This window comes from Hypanus sabinus, chromosome 14, assembly GCF_030144855.1.
Source record: "Hypanus sabinus isolate sHypSab1 chromosome 14, sHypSab1.hap1, whole genome shotgun sequence".
Classification (NCBI taxonomy): Eukaryota; Metazoa; Chordata; class Chondrichthyes; order Myliobatiformes; family Dasyatidae; genus Hypanus; species Hypanus sabinus.
In genome coordinates, this window is record NC_082719.1 from 80,780,007 (window position 1) to 80,799,448 (window position 19,442).

The 19,442-nt window shown below is 39.5% G+C and overlaps 1 protein-coding gene and 1 long non-coding RNA gene across 3 annotated transcripts in view; one reads left to right on the forward strand and one right to left on the reverse strand.

The window, feature by feature from the left end:
* spag8 (sperm associated antigen 8) overlaps positions 1 to 10,849 on the reverse strand; it is a 29,246-nt gene extending 18,397 nt beyond the window's left edge. For both annotated transcript variants that reach the window (XM_059989520.1, XM_059989519.1), the window contains exons 1-3: positions 10,472 to 10,849; positions 2,306 to 2,477; positions 1,681 to 1,726 (exon numbers count right to left, since the gene is read on the reverse strand). In XM_059989520.1, the coding sequence (XP_059845503.1) occupies positions 1,681 to 1,726; positions 2,306 to 2,477; positions 10,472 to 10,834 (581 nt within the window). In that variant the 5' untranslated portion in view covers positions 10,835 to 10,849. The remainder of the gene's footprint in view (positions 1 to 1,680; positions 1,727 to 2,305; positions 2,478 to 10,471) is intronic.
* A 29-nt stretch (positions 10,850 to 10,878) lies between these two features.
* Positions 10,879 to 19,442, forward strand: part of LOC132404915 (uncharacterized) — a 52,321-nt gene continuing 43,757 nt past the window's right edge. The window contains exon 1 of the long non-coding RNA XR_009515705.1: positions 10,879 to 10,905. This is a non-coding gene — a long non-coding RNA (uncharacterized LOC132404915). The remainder of the gene's footprint in view (positions 10,906 to 19,442) is intronic.

Below are 19,442 nucleotides of genomic sequence, written 5' to 3' on the forward strand. Positions count from 1 at the left end.
AAAGGTTTTGTCAATTCTGTTAACAAGCAGAGCTTACTTAGGAATAACCAGTTCAATGATGCCCAGTTTGAGATTTTCCAGAAATACTCAGCTCCAGACCTCGTCACAGACTTGGTCAAAACATGGACCAGACAGCTCCAGAGGGGGGCTGACAATGACTGCCTTTCACCAGCAAGACAGCTTTTTGACTAAGTAGGAGAAATATAAGTTGATGGGAATTAAATGATTCCCATATACCCACTTTCCATATAGTATAAAACATCGATTATTCCACTGACTGGAATTATATCTTTCACAAAGAAAGGTACTTGTAGAGGTGAGCTGCCCTAGCCATAGTATACCATTGTGTGACTTCCTCATGGCAGTTTTCTAAGCCTGACTATCTTTAGCTTCTTCATCAGTGATGTTCCTTCCTGAAATAAGGATTTTCATTGATAATTGTGCAATGAACAGTTCATCAGCAAATGATCTAGACCTTGCCTCCATGCAGTAGAATCTAAACAATATTTGGGGATGAGAAAGAAAGTGGAAAGTAACATACATACCATAAGTGGACAGATAATGATCATCACCAACAAAGTGCTGGAGGAACTCAGCTGGCCAGACAGCACCTGTTGAGTGAGATGGGCAATCAATGTTTCAGGTTGAGACTTTTCATCCAGTCCAGATGAAAATGTCCTGATGCCCTGCTGTAGGGGTTCCCAACTGGGGTCTATGGACCCTTCAGTTAATGGTAGGGGTTCATGGCATTAAAAAAGGTTGGGAACTCCTGCCATACTGGAACACTTGTCCACACTGCCATATCTCATAGATAATCTATATGCTTATTATAAGGATTATGTCATGCTATTAACAAAGAATCAATATCCTTTTTGCAAATATTAAAATCTAGTTAATACATAGCTAGCCAGTGATATTTCCACAGATGCTGCCTAACCTCCAGCATTTACATATTTAGTTTCAAACTCAACTTGTTTTAATCTTATCTGAATTATGTAAACAACAGATATTTACTATTTTTGGCAAGAGATAATAAAATATGCCAAAATTCAAACTTTAAATGGTTTAATATGTTAACAATTTAGAATTGAAAACAATCAATACAAATTTCACCAGATATTTGCTGTTACAGTGTAACTGGAAAGCTCTTTAGCTTCAGCAATAAAATAGATTGGACTATATTCCAGGCATGAAAGGGTTAAACTATGAGGCGAGATTGAGTTGCCTGGGACTGTACTCTCTGGAGTTCAGAAGAATGAGAGGGGATCTTATAGGAACATACAAAATTTTGAAGAGGATAGATAAGATAGAAGTAGGAAAGTTGTTTCCATAGATATGTGAAACTAGAATAGGGGACATTGCCTCAAGATTCAGGGGAGAAGATTTAGGATGGAGATGAGGGGAAACTGTTTTTCCCAGAGAGTGGTGAATCTGTGGAATTCTCTGCCCAAGGACACAGTTGAGACTGAGTTAGACAGGTCTTCACATAGTAAGGGAATTAAGGGTTATGGGGAAAAGGCAGGTAGATGGAGCTAAGTTTATGAACAGATCAGCCATGATCTTATTGAATGGCGGGGCAGGCACGATGGGGCAGATGGCCTACTCCTGCTCCGATTTCTTATGTTATTTATTTGATCAACTGAGTTATTCCCTCCCTCTTGCCCAGTTCTTTATATTTACCTTATCTTGTGATACATGTATTTTTCAAATAATTGTTTCTTTATGCCTGGAGGAAAACAAAAATATATTTAGCACAATCATATATAACTGTCAAATTAATGTTAACAACTTTTACAATATTCATGTAAACTGTGTGATTGATTGAACATGCGTTGCAGTACGATTTTTTTAATAACATCAGACGGGCAAAAAATGATCAATGCTAATAATTCACAATAATACGATTATAAAATCAGAGACAGGAAGGGATGCCAGTTCGACCTCTTAGACCTTAAACTTACTGGAAAATACATTGGTTGGGCTACCCAACAAAAATGCTTCAATAGGCTAACAGACTAATTCTAGAGACTGGTTTGAAGAATATGGTACTAAGATATTGAACATAAGAAATGTGAAAAAGGAATGGATGTGTTTGCCTGAATTGTTTCCATCCTTTAATTACTTACATCCATTATTTATTAGCTGCTAGAAAACATAGTTGTGTTTGTTTTACACAGATATATATAAAAAAGTAAAGTTAAATGTGACTATGACTCAAACTCAGGCAAAAGCTGTACAAAACATTCACCATTACTTATAGAAGTAATTTTTGCCATAAAAATTCCACTTTTCAGCGAATAATTACCTATTTCCCGTTCTTCTGGTCCACTGGGAGGGTGATAAAATTCTTTGTACGTAGATATGCCAGACATTCTTGACAAGTAATCAATACTTAGCAGACCTTTATACCCATTCTTGAAAGCTAAGGCACGTGATGTGGTTTTGGCTTGCTGCTGATCTATGGGAGCTGAATTTCGCTGGAATAAGAGTCAAGGAAAAAAAATCAAAAAATTAAAAATATATTTTAATACACACATGCTTAATGGAAGAATCAATATTGAAAACAAAAAGTTCTTGGAAAACAAAGAGCAGTACAGCACAGTAACAGGCCATTCAGCCTGCAATCCCTGCAATGATCAAGATGCCCAACTAACTCCATCTGCCTACACATAATTCAAAGTAACTTTATTATTGAGTTACATACGTGTCACCATATACAACCCTGAGATTGCTTTTCTGCATACTTAGCAAATCTACAGAACTGTAAACATGAGGAACTGTAAGCAAACTGTGAAAATGCAGATATAAATAAATAGCAATAAATAATAAGCATCAAATGATGATATAACAAAATCTTTAAATAAGTCCTTAAATGAGTGTAGCTATCCCCTTTTGTTCGAAACCTTGACAGTTGAGGCATAGTAACTGTTCTCGAACCAGGTGGTGCAAGTCCTGAGGCTCCTGTACTTTCTACCTGATGGCGGCAGCAAGAGCAGAGCATGGCCTGGGTGGCGAGAGTCTTTGATGGATGCTGCTTTTCTTTGCAATCATTTCATGTACAGGTGTTCAACGGATGGGACGGTTTTAACCATGATGGACTGGTCCATATCCATGACCTTTCGTAGGATTTTCCACTCAAGGGTATTGGTGTTCCCATACCGGACCATCATGCAGCCAGTCAGCACACTTCATCCCCCAATCTGTTCATGTGCTTATCTAAATGCTTTCTAAAGATTACAATCATACCTTCTTCTATCAACTCCCTTGGCAGTGCATTTCAGGCTCTGTGTAAAGTATTGCCTTGCACATCTCCTTTAAGTTTTCCCCTTTTTGCCTTAACCTAAACAGAACAATTTGATGTGGTTTTCCATTTTATCAATGGATATGGCTTAGGTGTTGTGAGTGAGCTGTTCAAACCTTGATGCATCTACACAGCTGCACACATCATGTAAGGTGTCATTATGTCAGTTGACACACTACATTCCAGGACCTTAAGTGTGCTAGTACAGCCTTTGATTTATTGAGAGAGGTATTTTGAATATCAAGATAGCAAACCTGGTACAAAATTTCTCGTCTACTTGACTGGTATAATCCCTGTAATCCTAAATGCTTTGAAAACCCAAACTTTCTAACTGGAATACCATGAATACTCATTTCACAAATCCAGCAGAAAGGTAAGTGAATCAACTTCCGCATTCTTTCCCAGGAAAATATCACCTTTATCGAGTTCCTAAATACAGGCAGTCAGTGCTGCTGAATAGTTCATGTTAATCTCCTGACTGATACTAAGCTTTTGAAACAAATACTATTCTGACATTATCCACATTAGCCACAACAAAGTTCTCTAAACTAGAGCAGAAGAATGCTGTTCTACATTGTAAGAGACTGTCTACAAAGAAGACATGATGAAGTGTGATAGGTGGATAATTCACGTATTTGCACAATACAGTAGTTACTTTGTATTTGGATCAGATAATCTGGCAGCTTTAAATTCATAAATTTGTTTTGACAAACACCCTGTTATTGCAAGTTATGTTGGGCTAAATTTCTAATGGACACCTGCTAGTGGGTTCAGTGCAAAATGGGGAAGGGGGAAGAATTCATTCAGGAACATTCATGTTGGAAAACAAAATTAAGGATGACAGTGATGGAAGTGATGTGTGTGTATAAGGTTAGAATTGCAGATCTCTAAACATAGTTTCAGGATGACCATTTCATCATCTTCTGGCTCCAGGTTGTGGTTGTTTATTTAAATCTTGACAAGAATTAGCATTTAGTAGGCTTAGTTTCAGTGAATGCATCCTGCACCAGACCAGTTCTCTGAATGCAAACCAACACTGGATCATGCATATCAAATAAGTGTAAAGTCCTTTATTTGCATCTGCAAAGGTATTACTACTTCATCATAAAAATGACAAGCACTTCTTTTGCCCCATAGTACTCAACTTTAAGTTAGAAAATATATATTCATCCCTTATTATACATCCTTTCAGATGCTGCAGTCATTACTTTTAGTTGATTTCATTCACAAATGCATTTTTTTGTGTGTAGTGAAACCATGTTAATTTAAGTACTAGAATGCAGCTTGGGCATCAACACCTAAATATATTATTGCTTTGGATGCTAGTTTCTTGAACATAGTTGATATTTTCTAGTTTCTAGTACCAGGAGAATTAAGTATAATTCTACAAATATCATTCAGCAATGTAAAACAAAAATCATCATTCAGAAATGGATGCTTCTAAAAACGTTCCTCAGAGGACAGAGCATCCATGTGTTTTCAAGAAAATAAAATGCAATTTTCCAAAGTAAAGCTAAATATAGACTACTTGTGAAAGTGTGTATAATTGTAAGAAATTAAAAATATTTATTGCCAGTAATTAGGGGTGATTTTTAAAGATTTACTTGATTAGTAAGTAATATATCTCTTATGAAATTCACAAACAAATAATGTGTTAGACTTGATTGCAAGAGGCTTTTATTTCAAAATAAGTTTTCTATAGGACAATGGTAAGACTGCATCTTGCACTTTCAGTCTCCTTACCATGCCATTCAGGGTGCAGCAAAGGACCTCTAGATTGTTTACTAAAGTGATGAGTCTGCTGTTGAGAAGAAATTAAGCAGACTGGGAATGGAATCTTTAGAGTTTTAGAATAATTAGATGACATCTGCATGAAGTGCATTCTACTGCAACTCCTTGAAGATCATGTTAGGGATTTGGAGCAGCAGCTGAATGACCTTTGGCTTGTGTAGGGGAGTGAGGAGATAGTCAGAGTTACAGGGAAGTTGTCACCCTAAGTTGCAGGAGGCGAGTAGCTAGGTGACTGTCAGAAGAACTGGAAATGTGAATAGATAGTAGGTGCAGAGCACCCCTGTGGCCATTACTCACAATAATAAGAATATCACTTTGGATACTATTGCAGGATATGACCTCCCAGGGAAATGCCGGGTTACTAGCACTGGGAAAGAGGGAAGAGAGTGGAGCAGTAGTGATAGGGAACTCAATAATCAGGGGAACAGACAGGAGATTATGTGGATGTGATCGGGACTCCCAAATGATATGTTGCCTCCCTGGCGCCGGGGTCAGGGATGTCTCTTATTGTGTCCACAGCATTTTAGAGAGAAAGGGGGAGCAGCCAAATATCTTGGTACATATTGGTACCAATCACATGGAAGGAAAAGCAAAGAGGTCCTGAAAAGAGAATCGAGAGAGCTAGGAAGAAGGCTGACAAGAGGACCTTCAGGGTAGTAATTTCTAGATTGCTGTCTGAGCCACTCACCAGTGAGGGTAGAAATGGGAGTTGGCAAATTAATGTGTGGCTGAGAAGCTGGTGCAGGAGGTAGGGCTTCAGGTCCTTGGATCACTGGGATCTCTTCTGGGGGAGGTATGACCTGTTCAAAACTGATGGGTTGCAACTGAACCCGAGGGAGACCAATATTCTCACAGGCAGGTTTGTTAGAGCTGTTGGGGACGGACAAACTAATTTGGCAGGGGGGTGGAACTGGAGTGATGGAACTCAGGATAGGACAGATGGTGAAAAAGCAAAGATAGCATGCAGTCAGACTGTCAGGAAGGGCAGGCAGATGATAGGGAAATTTACAGCAAGCAGGGTGAGTATCAGTGCATTAGGCATGCAGAATCAAAAAGGTTAGCAAACACAGTACTCAAAGTGTTATTTCTCAATGCATAGAGTATAAGAAATACGGTCATTTTGCACTATTACAGATGATCAGGTATGACGTTGTGGCCATCACTGAATCTTGGCTGTAGGATGGTTGTAGTTGGGAGCTGAAAGTCCAAGGTTACACATTGTATAGGAAGGTAGGCAGAATGGGTGGCATGGCTCTGCTGATAAAGAATGGTATCAAATCAGTAGAAAGATGTGACATAAGATTAAAAGTTGTCGATTCCCTGTGGGTTGAGTTAAGAAAATGCAAGGGTAAAAGGACCCTGATGGCAGCTATATTCAGGCCTCCCAATAGTAGCAGGGATGTGGACCACAGATAACAATGGGACATAGAAAAGGGATATCAAAAGGGCAATGCTATGATATTCATGGAAGATTTCAACATGCAGGTCAATTGGGTAAATCAGGTCAGTAATGGATCTTAAAAGAATGAGTTTGTTGAATGGCTATGAGATAGTGTTTTAGGGCAGTTTGTCATTGAGCCTACTAGGGGATTAGCTATACTGCATTGGGTATTATGTAATGAACCAGAGGTGATTTGTGAGCTTAAGGTGAAAGAAGCCTTAGGAGACAGTGATCACAATATGACTGAGTTCAACTTGAAATCTTATAGGGAGAAAGTAAAGTCTGACATAGAAGTATGTCACTGAAGGAAATGACAGGGGTATGAGAGAGGAGTTGGCCAAAGTGAGTTGGAACAAGCTGCTGGCAGGGACGACAGCAGCACAGCAATGGTGCGGGTTTCTGGAAAAATGAGGAAGGTGCAGGATAGATGTATTCCAAAAATGAAGAAATACTCAAATGGCAAAATAGTACAACTGTGACTGACAAGGGAAGTCAAAGCTAAAAAGAGGGCATACGACAAATAAGTGGTGAGACAGAGGATTGGGAAGCTTTTAAAAACCTACAAAGAGCAATTAATAGAATCATTAGGAAAAAAAATATGAAAGCAAACTAGTGACCAATATCAAAGTGGATAGCAAAAACTTTTTCAAGTATGTAGAAAAATAAGAGAGACGAGAGTGGATATAGGACCGCAAGAAAATGAGGCTGGAGAAATAATAATGGGGGACAAGGAGATGGCAGATGAACTAAATGAGTATTTTGAATCAGTCTTCACTGTGGAAGACACTAGCAGTGTGCCGGAAGTTGAAAGGTGTGAGGGAGGAGAAGTGCATGCAGTTACTAATACAAGGGAGAAGGTGCTCAAAAAGCTGTAAGTCCTAAGGGTACAAATGTCAACTGGACTAGATGAACTGCAACCTAGGCTTCTGAAAGAGGTAGTGGTAGAGATTGTGGAGGCATCAGTAATGATCATCTCAAAAATCATTGGAGATTGGCTTGGTACCAGAGGTCTGGAAAACTGAAAATGTCATTCCACTCTTTAAGAAAGGAGGAAGGCAACAGAAAGGAAATTATAAACCAGTTAGCTTGAACTCTGGTTGGGAAGATGTTAAGGGTGAGGTTATGGAGTACTTGGTGACACAGGGCAAGATTGGACAAAGTCAGCATAGTTTCCTCAAGGGAAAATCTTGCTTGACGAACCTGTTGGAATTCATTGAGGAGGTTACAAGTAGGACAGATAAAGGGAATATAGGGGATATTGTATATTTAGACTTTCAGATGGCCTTTGACAATGTGCCAAACATGAGGCTGCTTACCAAATTAAGAGCCCATTGTACTACAGGAAAGTTACTGGCATGGTTAAGAGCATTGGCTGATTGGTAGGAAGCGGTGAATGGGAATAAAATGATCCTTACTGGCTGGCTGCCAGTGACTAGTGGTGTTCCGCAGAAGTTGGTATTGGGACCACTTCTTTTTATGCTGTATATCAATGATTTAGATGATGGAATAGATGGTTTTGTTTACAAGTTTGCAGTTGATACAAAAATTGGTAGAGGGATAGGTAATGTTGATGAAACAGGCAGGCTGCAGAAGAACTTAAACGTATTAGGAGAATAGGCAAGAAAGTGGCATATAACATACAATGTTGGAAAATGCATGGTCATGCACTTTGGTAGAAGAAATAAATGTGCAGACTATTTTTCTAATGGGGAGAAAATCCAAACATCTGAGATGAGGGACTTGGGAGACATTTTGCAGAACACCCTAAAGGTTAACTTGCAGGTTGAGTCTGTGGTGAGGAAGGCAAATGCCATATTAGCATTCATTTCAAGAGGTCTAGAATACAAGAGCAGGAGTGTGATGCGCTAGTTTTATAAGGCACTCGTGAGGCCTCACCATGAGTAATGTGAACAGTTCTTGGCTCTTCATCTAAGAAAAGATGTGCTGGCATTGGAGAGAATTCAGAGGAGATTCACAAGGATGATTCTGGGAATAAAAGGGTTATCATATGAGGAATGTTTGGTAGCTCTGGGGCTGTACTCACCAGAATTTAAAAGGATTGGTGGGGGGGGGGATCTCATTGAAATCTTTTGAATGTTGAAAGGCCTAGACAGAGTAGATGAGCAAAAAAATGTTTCCCATGGAGAGGGAGCCTAGGACAAGAGGGCACAGCCTCAGGATTGAGTGGAATCCATTTAAAACAGAAATGCAGAGAAATTTCTTTCACCAAAGGGTGGTGAATTTGTGGAATTTATTGCCACAGGCAGTTGTGGAAGCCAGGTTGTTTGGTGTATTTAAGGCAGAGTTTGATAAATTTTTGATTAGACTCGGTATCAAAGGCTACAGGTAGAAAGCTGGGGAGTTGGGCTGAGGAGAGATAAAAAAAAAGGATCATCCACGATTGACTGGCAGAGCAGACTCGATGGGCCAAATGGCCTAACTCTACCCCTATGTATTTTTGTTTTACGGTCTTATGGTCTGATCTTAACAAAACTTACAAAGTTCCAAAAAGGATTGACCAGGTAGATACAGAGTGAATGTTTCCATGACCATCCACATGGAGGGTGGAGGGATAGGAGTGCATGGTCAGCCAATAGTAGGCCATTTAGGATAGATAAGGAGAAATTTCTTCATTTAGAATTTAGCGAATCTTTGGAGCTCTCAGTTTTGAACAGATTTAACAAAAAGTAGAGATTCATAGAGTTTTGGACATTCAAGAACTATGGGCACAGAGCGTCAAGTTCACTTTGAGAGATCCCGGAGTATTTAATATCCAATGAAATGTGGTCAATGTGCCACAGAGGAGATACAACAGTTAATTTGCACACTGTAACATTACAATGTAATAATAACTAAATAAATTGTTATTTGAAGAAATTGAGAGATGAATAAATATTGGTCAGGGAAAATCTTCTTTGAATCTATACATTAGGAACTTTTACAACAAGTGAAACCACAGTTTAACATTTCATACAAAATAAAACAGTTTACATCTGCAGCCATTCAATATTACACTTGGAACATCAAACTGGACTATTCTGCTTGAGGATCTGACATAGACTGGAGCACAGAACCTTCCACATCAGTGTAAGCTGTGGAGTAAGTATGCCACCATGCTAAGTGTATAGGACTTAATTCCAAATTCAGATAAAAGTACTCTATTACCATTATGAAAAGGGTGCTGTCAATACATTGGCATAGTTATGAAACTTATGCGGATTTGGAACAGTTAAGAACTTGTCATTTGTGACTGAAACCTGCGCAGCCCTATAAATAGTCAATATTCATATATAGAACTTACTTATAGCAACATGGAATTGGCTACTCTGTGGCCATTTGGCCCACTGCCGATGTTAACTTCTAGCAGAGGAACCTACCTGTCCAATTCCCTCCAACTTTTTCCTCTGCAAGTTTTTTTTCGGTTAAGCAGTAACTCTCTGATTATTTTGTCAGTTACCCACACAAGGGGGTTATTTACGGTTATCAATTAACTCTTTGGGATGTCAGCACTCCTGGGAGCAACCTCAACAACCACAAACTTCAAACAGATTGCATCTGTATAGCTGCAAACCCAGGTTGTTGTGTCACCATACCTCTCATAGAAATGCTTTACCGTAGTGGGATGGAGTTGCAAATGAACTTCCATCGTGAAATATAATTTCCCAGCAGAGAATGGTCTTTTAGAATAAAAATATCTAGTCATGTTTGTTGTAAAGCTCAACATACTGTACATGTTACAGCTTATGTAAAACAACAGTTCTGGCAATTATCCAATGCTTCAAATGTCAGAGACAGGATAAATTATTACAAACGAAAACACCGTGGGTGCTGGAAAACTGAAACACAGAAAATATTAGAAATGCTAAGAAAGTCAATTACAGTATTAGAAAGTAGCTAGAGTGGTGTTTATAAGGGAGGATGATAAACGTTGAATTTACCTCTTCCTGCCAGTTCCCGATCAGGCACTTGTTTGCAATGCGGTCCGTGTGGCTTTCAAGCGCAACACGATCCCCTGCCTCTGCCGTGACTTGCTCCTCATCATCGTCCTGCCTCCTTCCTACCTCTCGGGTTTCACGATTGCCCTGCATTCCCGGTCCACCTTCACCGGGGCTGCTCCTACTTTCCCCCGTTTGCTCTCCCTGGCCGTGGTGACCATCCCGAAGAGGAGGCGACCTGGTCGCCAACACGTCGTTACACACCACCTGATCCATCAGCCGCGATCGACCGTCGCCGGTAACCAGCCACGCGTTGCTAAGAGACCGGCTCAGCGCCTGCGCAGTGTAGAATAAACTGTTACCCATGGCAACCCTTTCAACCCTCGGACGGCGGGCATGGACAATATGATACAGTATGTTGTGCAACCAGTCTCACGGTAAACCACTTTCTCGATAGACCCTGAAGCGGGCTGTACTCGCTCTGAGCTGGTCTCGGAGAGTTCAAGTTTAGCAATAGCAATTACTTGCTTTTGCTTAATTTAATCTTATGTTTTCTTGTACAGAAGGTAATCGTGTTTGACTCATTGTATCCACTAGCCTTTTAAGAAACATTGAGCTTCATCCCGCCTCCCAATTAATTGAGAATCTTTGAGCCCAATTACATTACCAGATCAATCTACGTTTAAAGACACGCTGTGTTTTCTAACAGTACCAATTTCCCTTTACACGTTTATTTCTATATCCGTCTTATGTTCAGCAGTGTTTTGACAGAGCTTATCCTACTGGCTGAGAATCTGCTATTAATTTCCTGGTCTCCTGAATTCCTTTACATTAAGGGCAATCAAGCTCCACTAGAAGTTTGTTCCACTGAAGTCAAGGAGAAGAGATTCGACAATAATGTTTGACAGTGTTACAAAATCTACTTTTAACTGTTGTTTTCTCCCTAATGTATATATCAGCGCCTTTAAATCGGACCTGCTAGCGTCTGTTCTTTTTAAACGAAAAAAATGACTTCAGCAGAGGAACTTTAATTCGTGAATTTAAGGTTTGCGTGAATATTCATGAGAAATAACATCTGTTGCGAAATTGGTACGGATAATTCAATGTGTTCCTCATGTGCGCAGGGACGCCAGGCATGATTCAAGTAACTAATGGCATCATTATTGTGGTAACTTCCCTTTCCAGCTTTAAGAGAATGAGTTGAATTATTTTGAACACAATTAACCACTTACAAATTCTTCTCCAAGTTCTACAATTTTGGTCCTTTGCAGGTTTGTTTGTGGAGTAAATCATACCGTTCATATTGGATCATCTGACTTCAAAAAGCTCTGTCGGCTGTTCAAGGGCTCTCCAAAGATTCAGTGCACAGAGATTCAGTGAAAACACGCAATGAGTTCTCTTGTATTTAACAACTCAAATATTCCTGCAATAGGGATATCTATAGTAACATCAAAGGGAGTTGGAGAAATCAGTATGGTGATGATCTGCCACACTGGGGTATGCATATGCCCCAAGGTGGAATCTGCAAGAACATTTGCAGAGAAAGTTCAAATTCACAAATTAAGTCAGAGTGTCAATCATGATTTTATTTTCGGTATAAGAGATTGCAGATGCTGGAGTCTGAAACAGCGAACAATCTGCAGGAGGATTCCATAAACCCAAGAGATCCTGCAGATACTGAAATTCCAGAGTAACACACACAAAATACTGGAGAAACTCAGGTCAGGCAGTATCTCTGGAGGGGAATAAACGAGTGACCTATGGAGGCCAGAAACGTCAGCTGCTTATTCCCCTCCATAGTTGCTGCCCGACCTGCTGAGTTTCTTCAGCATTTTGTGTGTGTTTCTGGAGGAATTCATTGAGCCGAGCTGTATCTGTGAGAAGAAGGGGATCATTGACATTCAAGGTGGAAACCTTGTAACGGAAATGGGAGTGGAGAGGGGAAAGTATAAGCATAACAAGGTGGGGGGAATGGGGAGTAAAGGTCAGAGGTGGGGTAGGGTTTGGTGTGTTGAAGGATTATGTGCCGATCAAGCCAGGGAGGGGAGGGGAGAGATGGAGTAGAGAGATATGATAAGTGAAGGTGGTCAAAAGAGAGAAGAGTATGGAGCCAGGAGGATGGCAAGAAAGGGAGAGGTAGAGGCAGCTACTGGAGGGCAATAAGCAGAAAATCAATGATTTCCTATCCTTTATCATAATTGCTTTGAAATTAATGGAATTATGATCACTAGGCTCAAAGTGTTCCCCTACAGATACTTTTGTCATCTGTCCTGTCTCGTTTCCTAACTGGAAAGTGTAGCACTCTCTCTAGAAGGTTGCTGATTTGTGGCAATCTGATATTAAAAAGCTGCCATATTGATTCATAAAGTCAGCAATAGTGGGGTAGGTAGTAGTTGGGCTAGCTAAAGTATATCTGATAGGAAGAACAGGTAGGGCCATGTTAATGAAGATGGTGGGAGTGAAGGCTGAAGAGTCAATGCAGGGAGTGTTATGGGTCGGACAGATTGATTTACATATGGACCTATGATTCTGTGGCCATTGCAGAGACTCGAGTGAGAGAAAGTCATGCAACATACATAAAATGCTGTAGGACTCAGCAGGTCAGGCAACATCTATGGAGAAGAGTGAACAGTCAACGTGTCAGGCTGAGACCCTTCATCAGGAGTACAGAAAAAAAGAAGTATTAACTGGCAGCTTAACATTCCAGGGTTTTAATGATTCAGTCATGATGTAAAAGAGATGGGGCATTTACTCTACTGATCAGGGAGAACGTTAATGCTGCACTCTGAGCGAACTTCCTGGTAGGCTGTTTGTGGGTTATTGAGAAACATGAGAGGTCATTGCTGGAGGCTGGACAGAATTTTGTATCCTATCTTGTAATTAGCAAGGTTCCAAACTTTGTATTAATGTATTGATTAAGGAAATTTTTCTGAACACATTTGACAAAGTCCTGTATGGGACAGTATAGGAACCCCAGGCAGTATGCGGAAAGTTAAAATTATCTATTATCAGTCCTAATCAATATGTGGAAAAATAAAATCACTGGCTATCATCTATTATTCTGCACCTTCTCCAACTCTTCCTGTAATGAGGTGATCAGAGCAGCACACCATACTCTAAATCTTGCCTAACTAAAGTTCTATGCAGCTGCATCATGACTTCTCATTTCATACTCGATATCCTGCTGAAGGCAAATGTGCTGCTCGGCTTCCTTACCACATTGTGTTAGCCACTTTCTGCAAGCTTTGGATTTGTATGCCAAGATATCTACAGTATGTACATCAATCCTCCTAAGGGTCCTGATATTTGGTACAGATCCTGGATTGGGGAGGAGCAGTGCAACCTGCTTGAGTCCCTGGCTTATTGTATACTTTCCTCTTCGATTTGACTTTCTGAACTGCAACACTTCACACTTTCCTGGATTAAACTCCATTCTTTTCCCATACAGTATTTTTATTCTGTACTCCCATACAGAATAAAAAGTATTCACACCCCCCCCCCCCCGGAAGTTTTATTGTTTTACTGTTTTATTGTTTTACAACATTGAATCACAGTGGATTTAATTTGGCTTTTTTGGCACTGATCAATAGAAAAAATTATTTTGTGTCACAGTGAAAACATTTCTACAAAGTGATCTAAATTAATTACAAATATATAACACAAAATAATTGATTGCGTAAATGTTTACCCCCCTTTTAATATGACACAGCAAATCATCACTGCTGCAGCCAATTGGTTTCAGAAGTCACATAATTAGTTAAATGGAGATCTGTTTTTGGAGACACGGGTGTAATCAAGGTGTTTCAATTGACTGTAACAAAAATGTGCCTGTATCTGGAAGGTCCAACTGTTGGTGAGTCAGTACCCTGGCAAAAACTACACCATGAAGACAAAAGAATACTCCAAGCAACTCCGTGAAAAGGTTTCTGAAACGCACATGTCAGGAGATGGGTACAAGGAAATTTCCAGTTTCAGAGTACAGTTAAGTCAATTATCAACGAATGAAAAGAATACGGTACAGCTGTAAATCTGCCTAGAGCAGGCATCTTTGAAATCTAAGTGGCCTTGCAAGAAGGAGAGTAGTGAGGGAGGCCAACAAGAGACCTATGACAACTCTGGAGGAGTTACAAGCTTCAGTGGCTGAGATGGGAGAGACTGCACATACAACAACTGTTGCCCAGGTGCTTCACCAGTCACAGCTTTATGGGAGAGTGGCAAAGAAAAAGCCACTATCGAAAAAAAAACTCACACGAAGTCTGGGCTAGAGTTTGCCAGAATTCATGTGGGAGACTCAGAAATCGGCTGGAATCAAAATTGAGCTAGTTGGCCATCAGACTAAATGCTACGTTTGACATAAGCCAGACACTACACATCATCAAAATCACACCATCCCTACCATGAAGCATGGTGGTGACTGCATCATGCTGTGGGCATGTTTCACTGTAGCAGGCCCTGGAAGGTTTGTGAATGCAGAGGGTAAAATGAATTGCAGCAAAATACAGGGAAATGCTGGAGGAAAACCTGATACAGTTCACAAGAAAACTGCGACTTGGGAGAAGATTTGTTTTTCAGCTACACAATGACCCCATGCATAAAGCCAAAGCTACACAGGAATGGCTTAAAAACAACAAAGCTAATGTCCTGGAGTGGCCAAGTCATGATCCAGACCTCAATCCAATTGAAAATTTGTAGCTGGACTTGAAAAAAACTGTTCAATTACAATCCCCATGCAATCTGACAGTGTTGAGCAGCTTTGTAAAGAAGAATGGGAAAAAATTGCAGTGTCCAGATGTGCAAAGCTAATAGAGACCTAACCACACAGACTCAAGGATGTAATTGCTGCCAAAGGTGCATCTACTAAATACTGATTTGAAGAGGGTGAATACTTATGCAATCAATTATTTTATGTTTTATATTTGTAATTCATTTAAATCACTTTGTAGAAATTAGTTTTCACTTTCTGTTGATGAGTCAAAAAAGACAAATTAGATCCACTGTGATTCAATGTTGTTGTAAAACAATAAAATATGATAACTTCCGGGGGGGGGGGGGGGGCGGTGAATATCTTTTTATTGGTGCTGTATCTGCAACTAATCTATATATAGCAGTATTTTTTCACTAGCAACAGCTTAACTTTTTTACGTCAGCCATCATATTTTTGACAAAATCATTTACATTTATCATAAACAAAGGTCCTAGCACTGCCCCTCTGTGGTAGCCTACAAGTCACAGACCTTCATTCTGGGGCACACGTCCCCACATCTACTCATTGATTTTCAAGCCAATTTTGATTCAATCTGTCAAGTTATCATGGATCCTATATACCTTAATCTTCTTTATCAGCCAACCATGAAGAGTTGACAAACACCTTCTCAATATCCTTTGCCCTACCCACATCAATCTTCTTCATCACTTCCTCAAAAATCTCAATTAACTTCATAAGACATGTCCTGTTCTTGCAAAATGGCATGTTGACTGTCTTGAATAAAACATGCTTATCTAAATATAGGTTAATTCTATCCCTAAAATTGCTCTTCAGTAGCTTCCTTACCATTAATGTGTCTCTGGACTGCATTTTGCTGAATTCTCCATATTGCCTTTCTTGACCAACAATACAATAATTCTTCAGATCTCTGGGACTTGGCCTACTGCTGGAAATGATAGAAAATTCTGTCAAGGCTCCAGCAATGACCTCTGTTGTGTTCTTTATATTCATACATACCATGGATTACTAATAAAGAAACATCTGCGGGAAGAAATAGAACTTTTATTTAACAGCAACTACAATGTGTTTACAATGCCATGTTCTCGATCTTTCTATCATTTCTGCGCCTGCTCATAACTCTCCCCAATCACGTTCTTACACATCACATCACCACATCTTCCTTTCCTTAAAAAGAAAAACAGTTAGCAACATTGACCAGAGCAAATGCATAATTTAGCACATCTCTATCAGTCTCTCTGGGGGTTTACGAACACGAGTAGACCTTCTAAGTGGTTCACACAGTTCTAGTGTTTCGTTCCATGTTTTGCCTGGTCTGCATCAGTTAACTGAAACTTTGAATTTGGCTCTTTCTTGAGGTCTTTGCAATTTTTTCTTAACACTGCTCCTTCTTCTGTTTGGACGATGTATGATCTGGGTTGTACTTCTTCCATTACTGTATCTTTCTGTGCCCATGTGTTCATTTTGTTTTGTATCCTTACTTCATCTCCTTGGTGCAGTTCAGGTAATGAATGAGAACATCTGTCAAAGTATATTTTGCTTTGTGTTCATCTTTCCATCTTTTCACTTGTTCACCTCCCCCTGTTCTCAGGAGACTCTCATTTATTGGCAGATTGGATCTCAAATGACATCCCATCAAGAGCTGAGCAGGTGAAAATCCACATTCCAGTGGAGTACTGCGATCGGCTAACAAAGTTTTATAAAAATCACCTCTGCTATCTTTTGCTTTGTGCATCAGTTTCTTGATAATTCCTACCGACTTCTCAACTAATCCATTGGACTGAGGGGAAAACAGACTGGATGTTGTATAAACAAAGCCCCATTCATGAGCAAAATGTCTCATGCATTCATCGCTGAATTGTGAACCATTATCTGTGAAAACTTCATTAGGTACATCATGTTTGGAAAAAACTTCATGTAATTACATTTTCTGCAGTTGTTCTGCTCAGATCACACACTTCAGGATACACTGAGTAGTAATCTGTTATTAATAGATAATCTTTGTTGTCAGTTACAAAAAGATCAATGCCTAACTTCTGATAAGGTCTCTGAGGACTAGGATGTGGATGCAGTGGCTCCTTAGTGTTGCTAGGTTGGTATTTAAGGCATATTTGACAAGAAGACACCAATTCTTCAATTTCTTGATTCATCCTGGACTAAAACATCACTTCCCGCACCCTTCTCTTGCATTTTTCAATACCTTCATGAATTTTCCCAAGCATTTCTTTTTGGAGACTTCTAGGAATCACAATTCTGCTACCTTTGTACAATATCCCATCCACAACAGGAAGTTCTGATCTGTGGTTCCAATATTCTTGTTCTACTGAGGTATTGTCATGCTTATTATCTGGCCATCCATCCATCACCACTTGTATTACCTGATTGAGGATATTGTCCTTCTCTGTCTCAAGAGACAGTATTTCCAACTTTTTAGGAGCAACAGGTACAGTCTCTATGATCATATCAACAAATGCCTGAACATCAAGTTAGGAAAGGTTGTGCCTCACGAGCCTGATTGAGTTTTTTGAAGAGGTAACAAAATAAATTGATGAGGGTAGGGCAGTGGATGTGGTCTACATGGACTTTAGAAAGGCATTTGACAAGGTCCCTCATGAAAAATTCATCCAGAAAGTCATGAGGTATGGGATACGTGGAACCTTGTTTGTTTGGATAAAAAATTGGCTTAAAGGAAGAAAGCAGAGGGTAGTTGTAAAAGGAAATATTCTGCCTGGAGATCAGGGACTAGTGAAGTGCCGCAGGGATCTGTCCTGGGGCCCCTGCTATTTGTGATTTTTATAAATGACCTGGATGTAGGGGCGGATGGATGGGTAAGTTTGCGGATGACACGAAGATTGTCTTTAATGAGAGAGTCTGTCAGTTCCCCAAACTCACATGTTTTACTCTGGTGTCTCAACAATTGATATTGATCAATAGTTTCACCAGCTCTCTGCGTACATGTAAACAATCTGTGCCGCTTGTACTTCACATTACTCTTCGGTATACAAAATGCTTTAAATTTGTCCATTATCAATTTTAACTTTAAATTATCTCCATTTTAAAAAATAAAATGATTATATACCTCAATGGTGTCGTCACCTATTATGTGGAGTTGAAGAACAGCTTTCGAGTTTTCCAGTTTTTTATCTGCATCGATCACCAATAAATACAATTCAAAACATTGGTTAAATTTTCTCCAGTTCTCAGCTAAGTTCCCAGGCAATTGAAGTGATGAAGAACGCTGCAAACCTTCCATTTGTAAAACTGTTAGCAACACCAAAACAGTTCGAAATCTTTTTTCAGAAAATTATCTTTGATTCTTCCATGTTAGGAAATGTATTATTCTTCCAGACTGACTTCTGAAACCATGTTGAGCACTTTATATTCATACATACCATGGGTTACTAATAAAGAAACATCTTCTGGAAGAAATAGAACTTTTATTTAACAACAACCACATGTTTACAATGCCATGTTCTCGATCTTTCTATCATTTCTGTGCATGCTCAGAACTCTCTCCAATCACATTCTTACACATCATATCATCATAACCTCTCTTATGTTTCTCAATAACCTACAAACAGCCTCCCAGAATGCAGCAGCGACATTCTCCCTTATCAGTAGTGTAATTCCCCCACCTGCTTTACATCTCTATCTTGTCTGAATCATTTAAACTCTGGAAAGTTAAGCTGCCAGTTACGACTTTCTCTCCACCAAGTCTCTGTAATGGCCACAGATTCATAGCTTCTTGTGTAAATCAATCTGTCTAACCTGTAACACTCCCTGACTCAACTCTTCAACCCTTCACTCCCACCATCTTCATTAACATGGTCCTATCTGTCCTTCCTATCAGATTTACGGTAGTTAGCCCAACTACTATTTACCCCACTATTGCTGACTTTATGGATCAATATGACAGCTTTTAGATGTTAGATTGACACAATTGATCACATTTATTTAATTAAACCATAACTTGCCATGATGACTATACAATAATCACTTTTGTTCCTGGCTGCTTGAGTTCCATACTTTCAAAATATTTACAATTTAAAAAGCTCAAGAGATCTAATTCACAACAGGATGCCACAGTATGACAACAAAATCACTACAACATTTTTGCAGTCATTGTTCTGCAAGATCTTTCTGCAAAATAATTAACATTTAAAAATTTATTTTTGGCCCATTAATATAATAGTTCTACAGTTGATTTATAATTTTGTAATGAAAGGGAAAGGCTGACATGGGGTCTTGCAT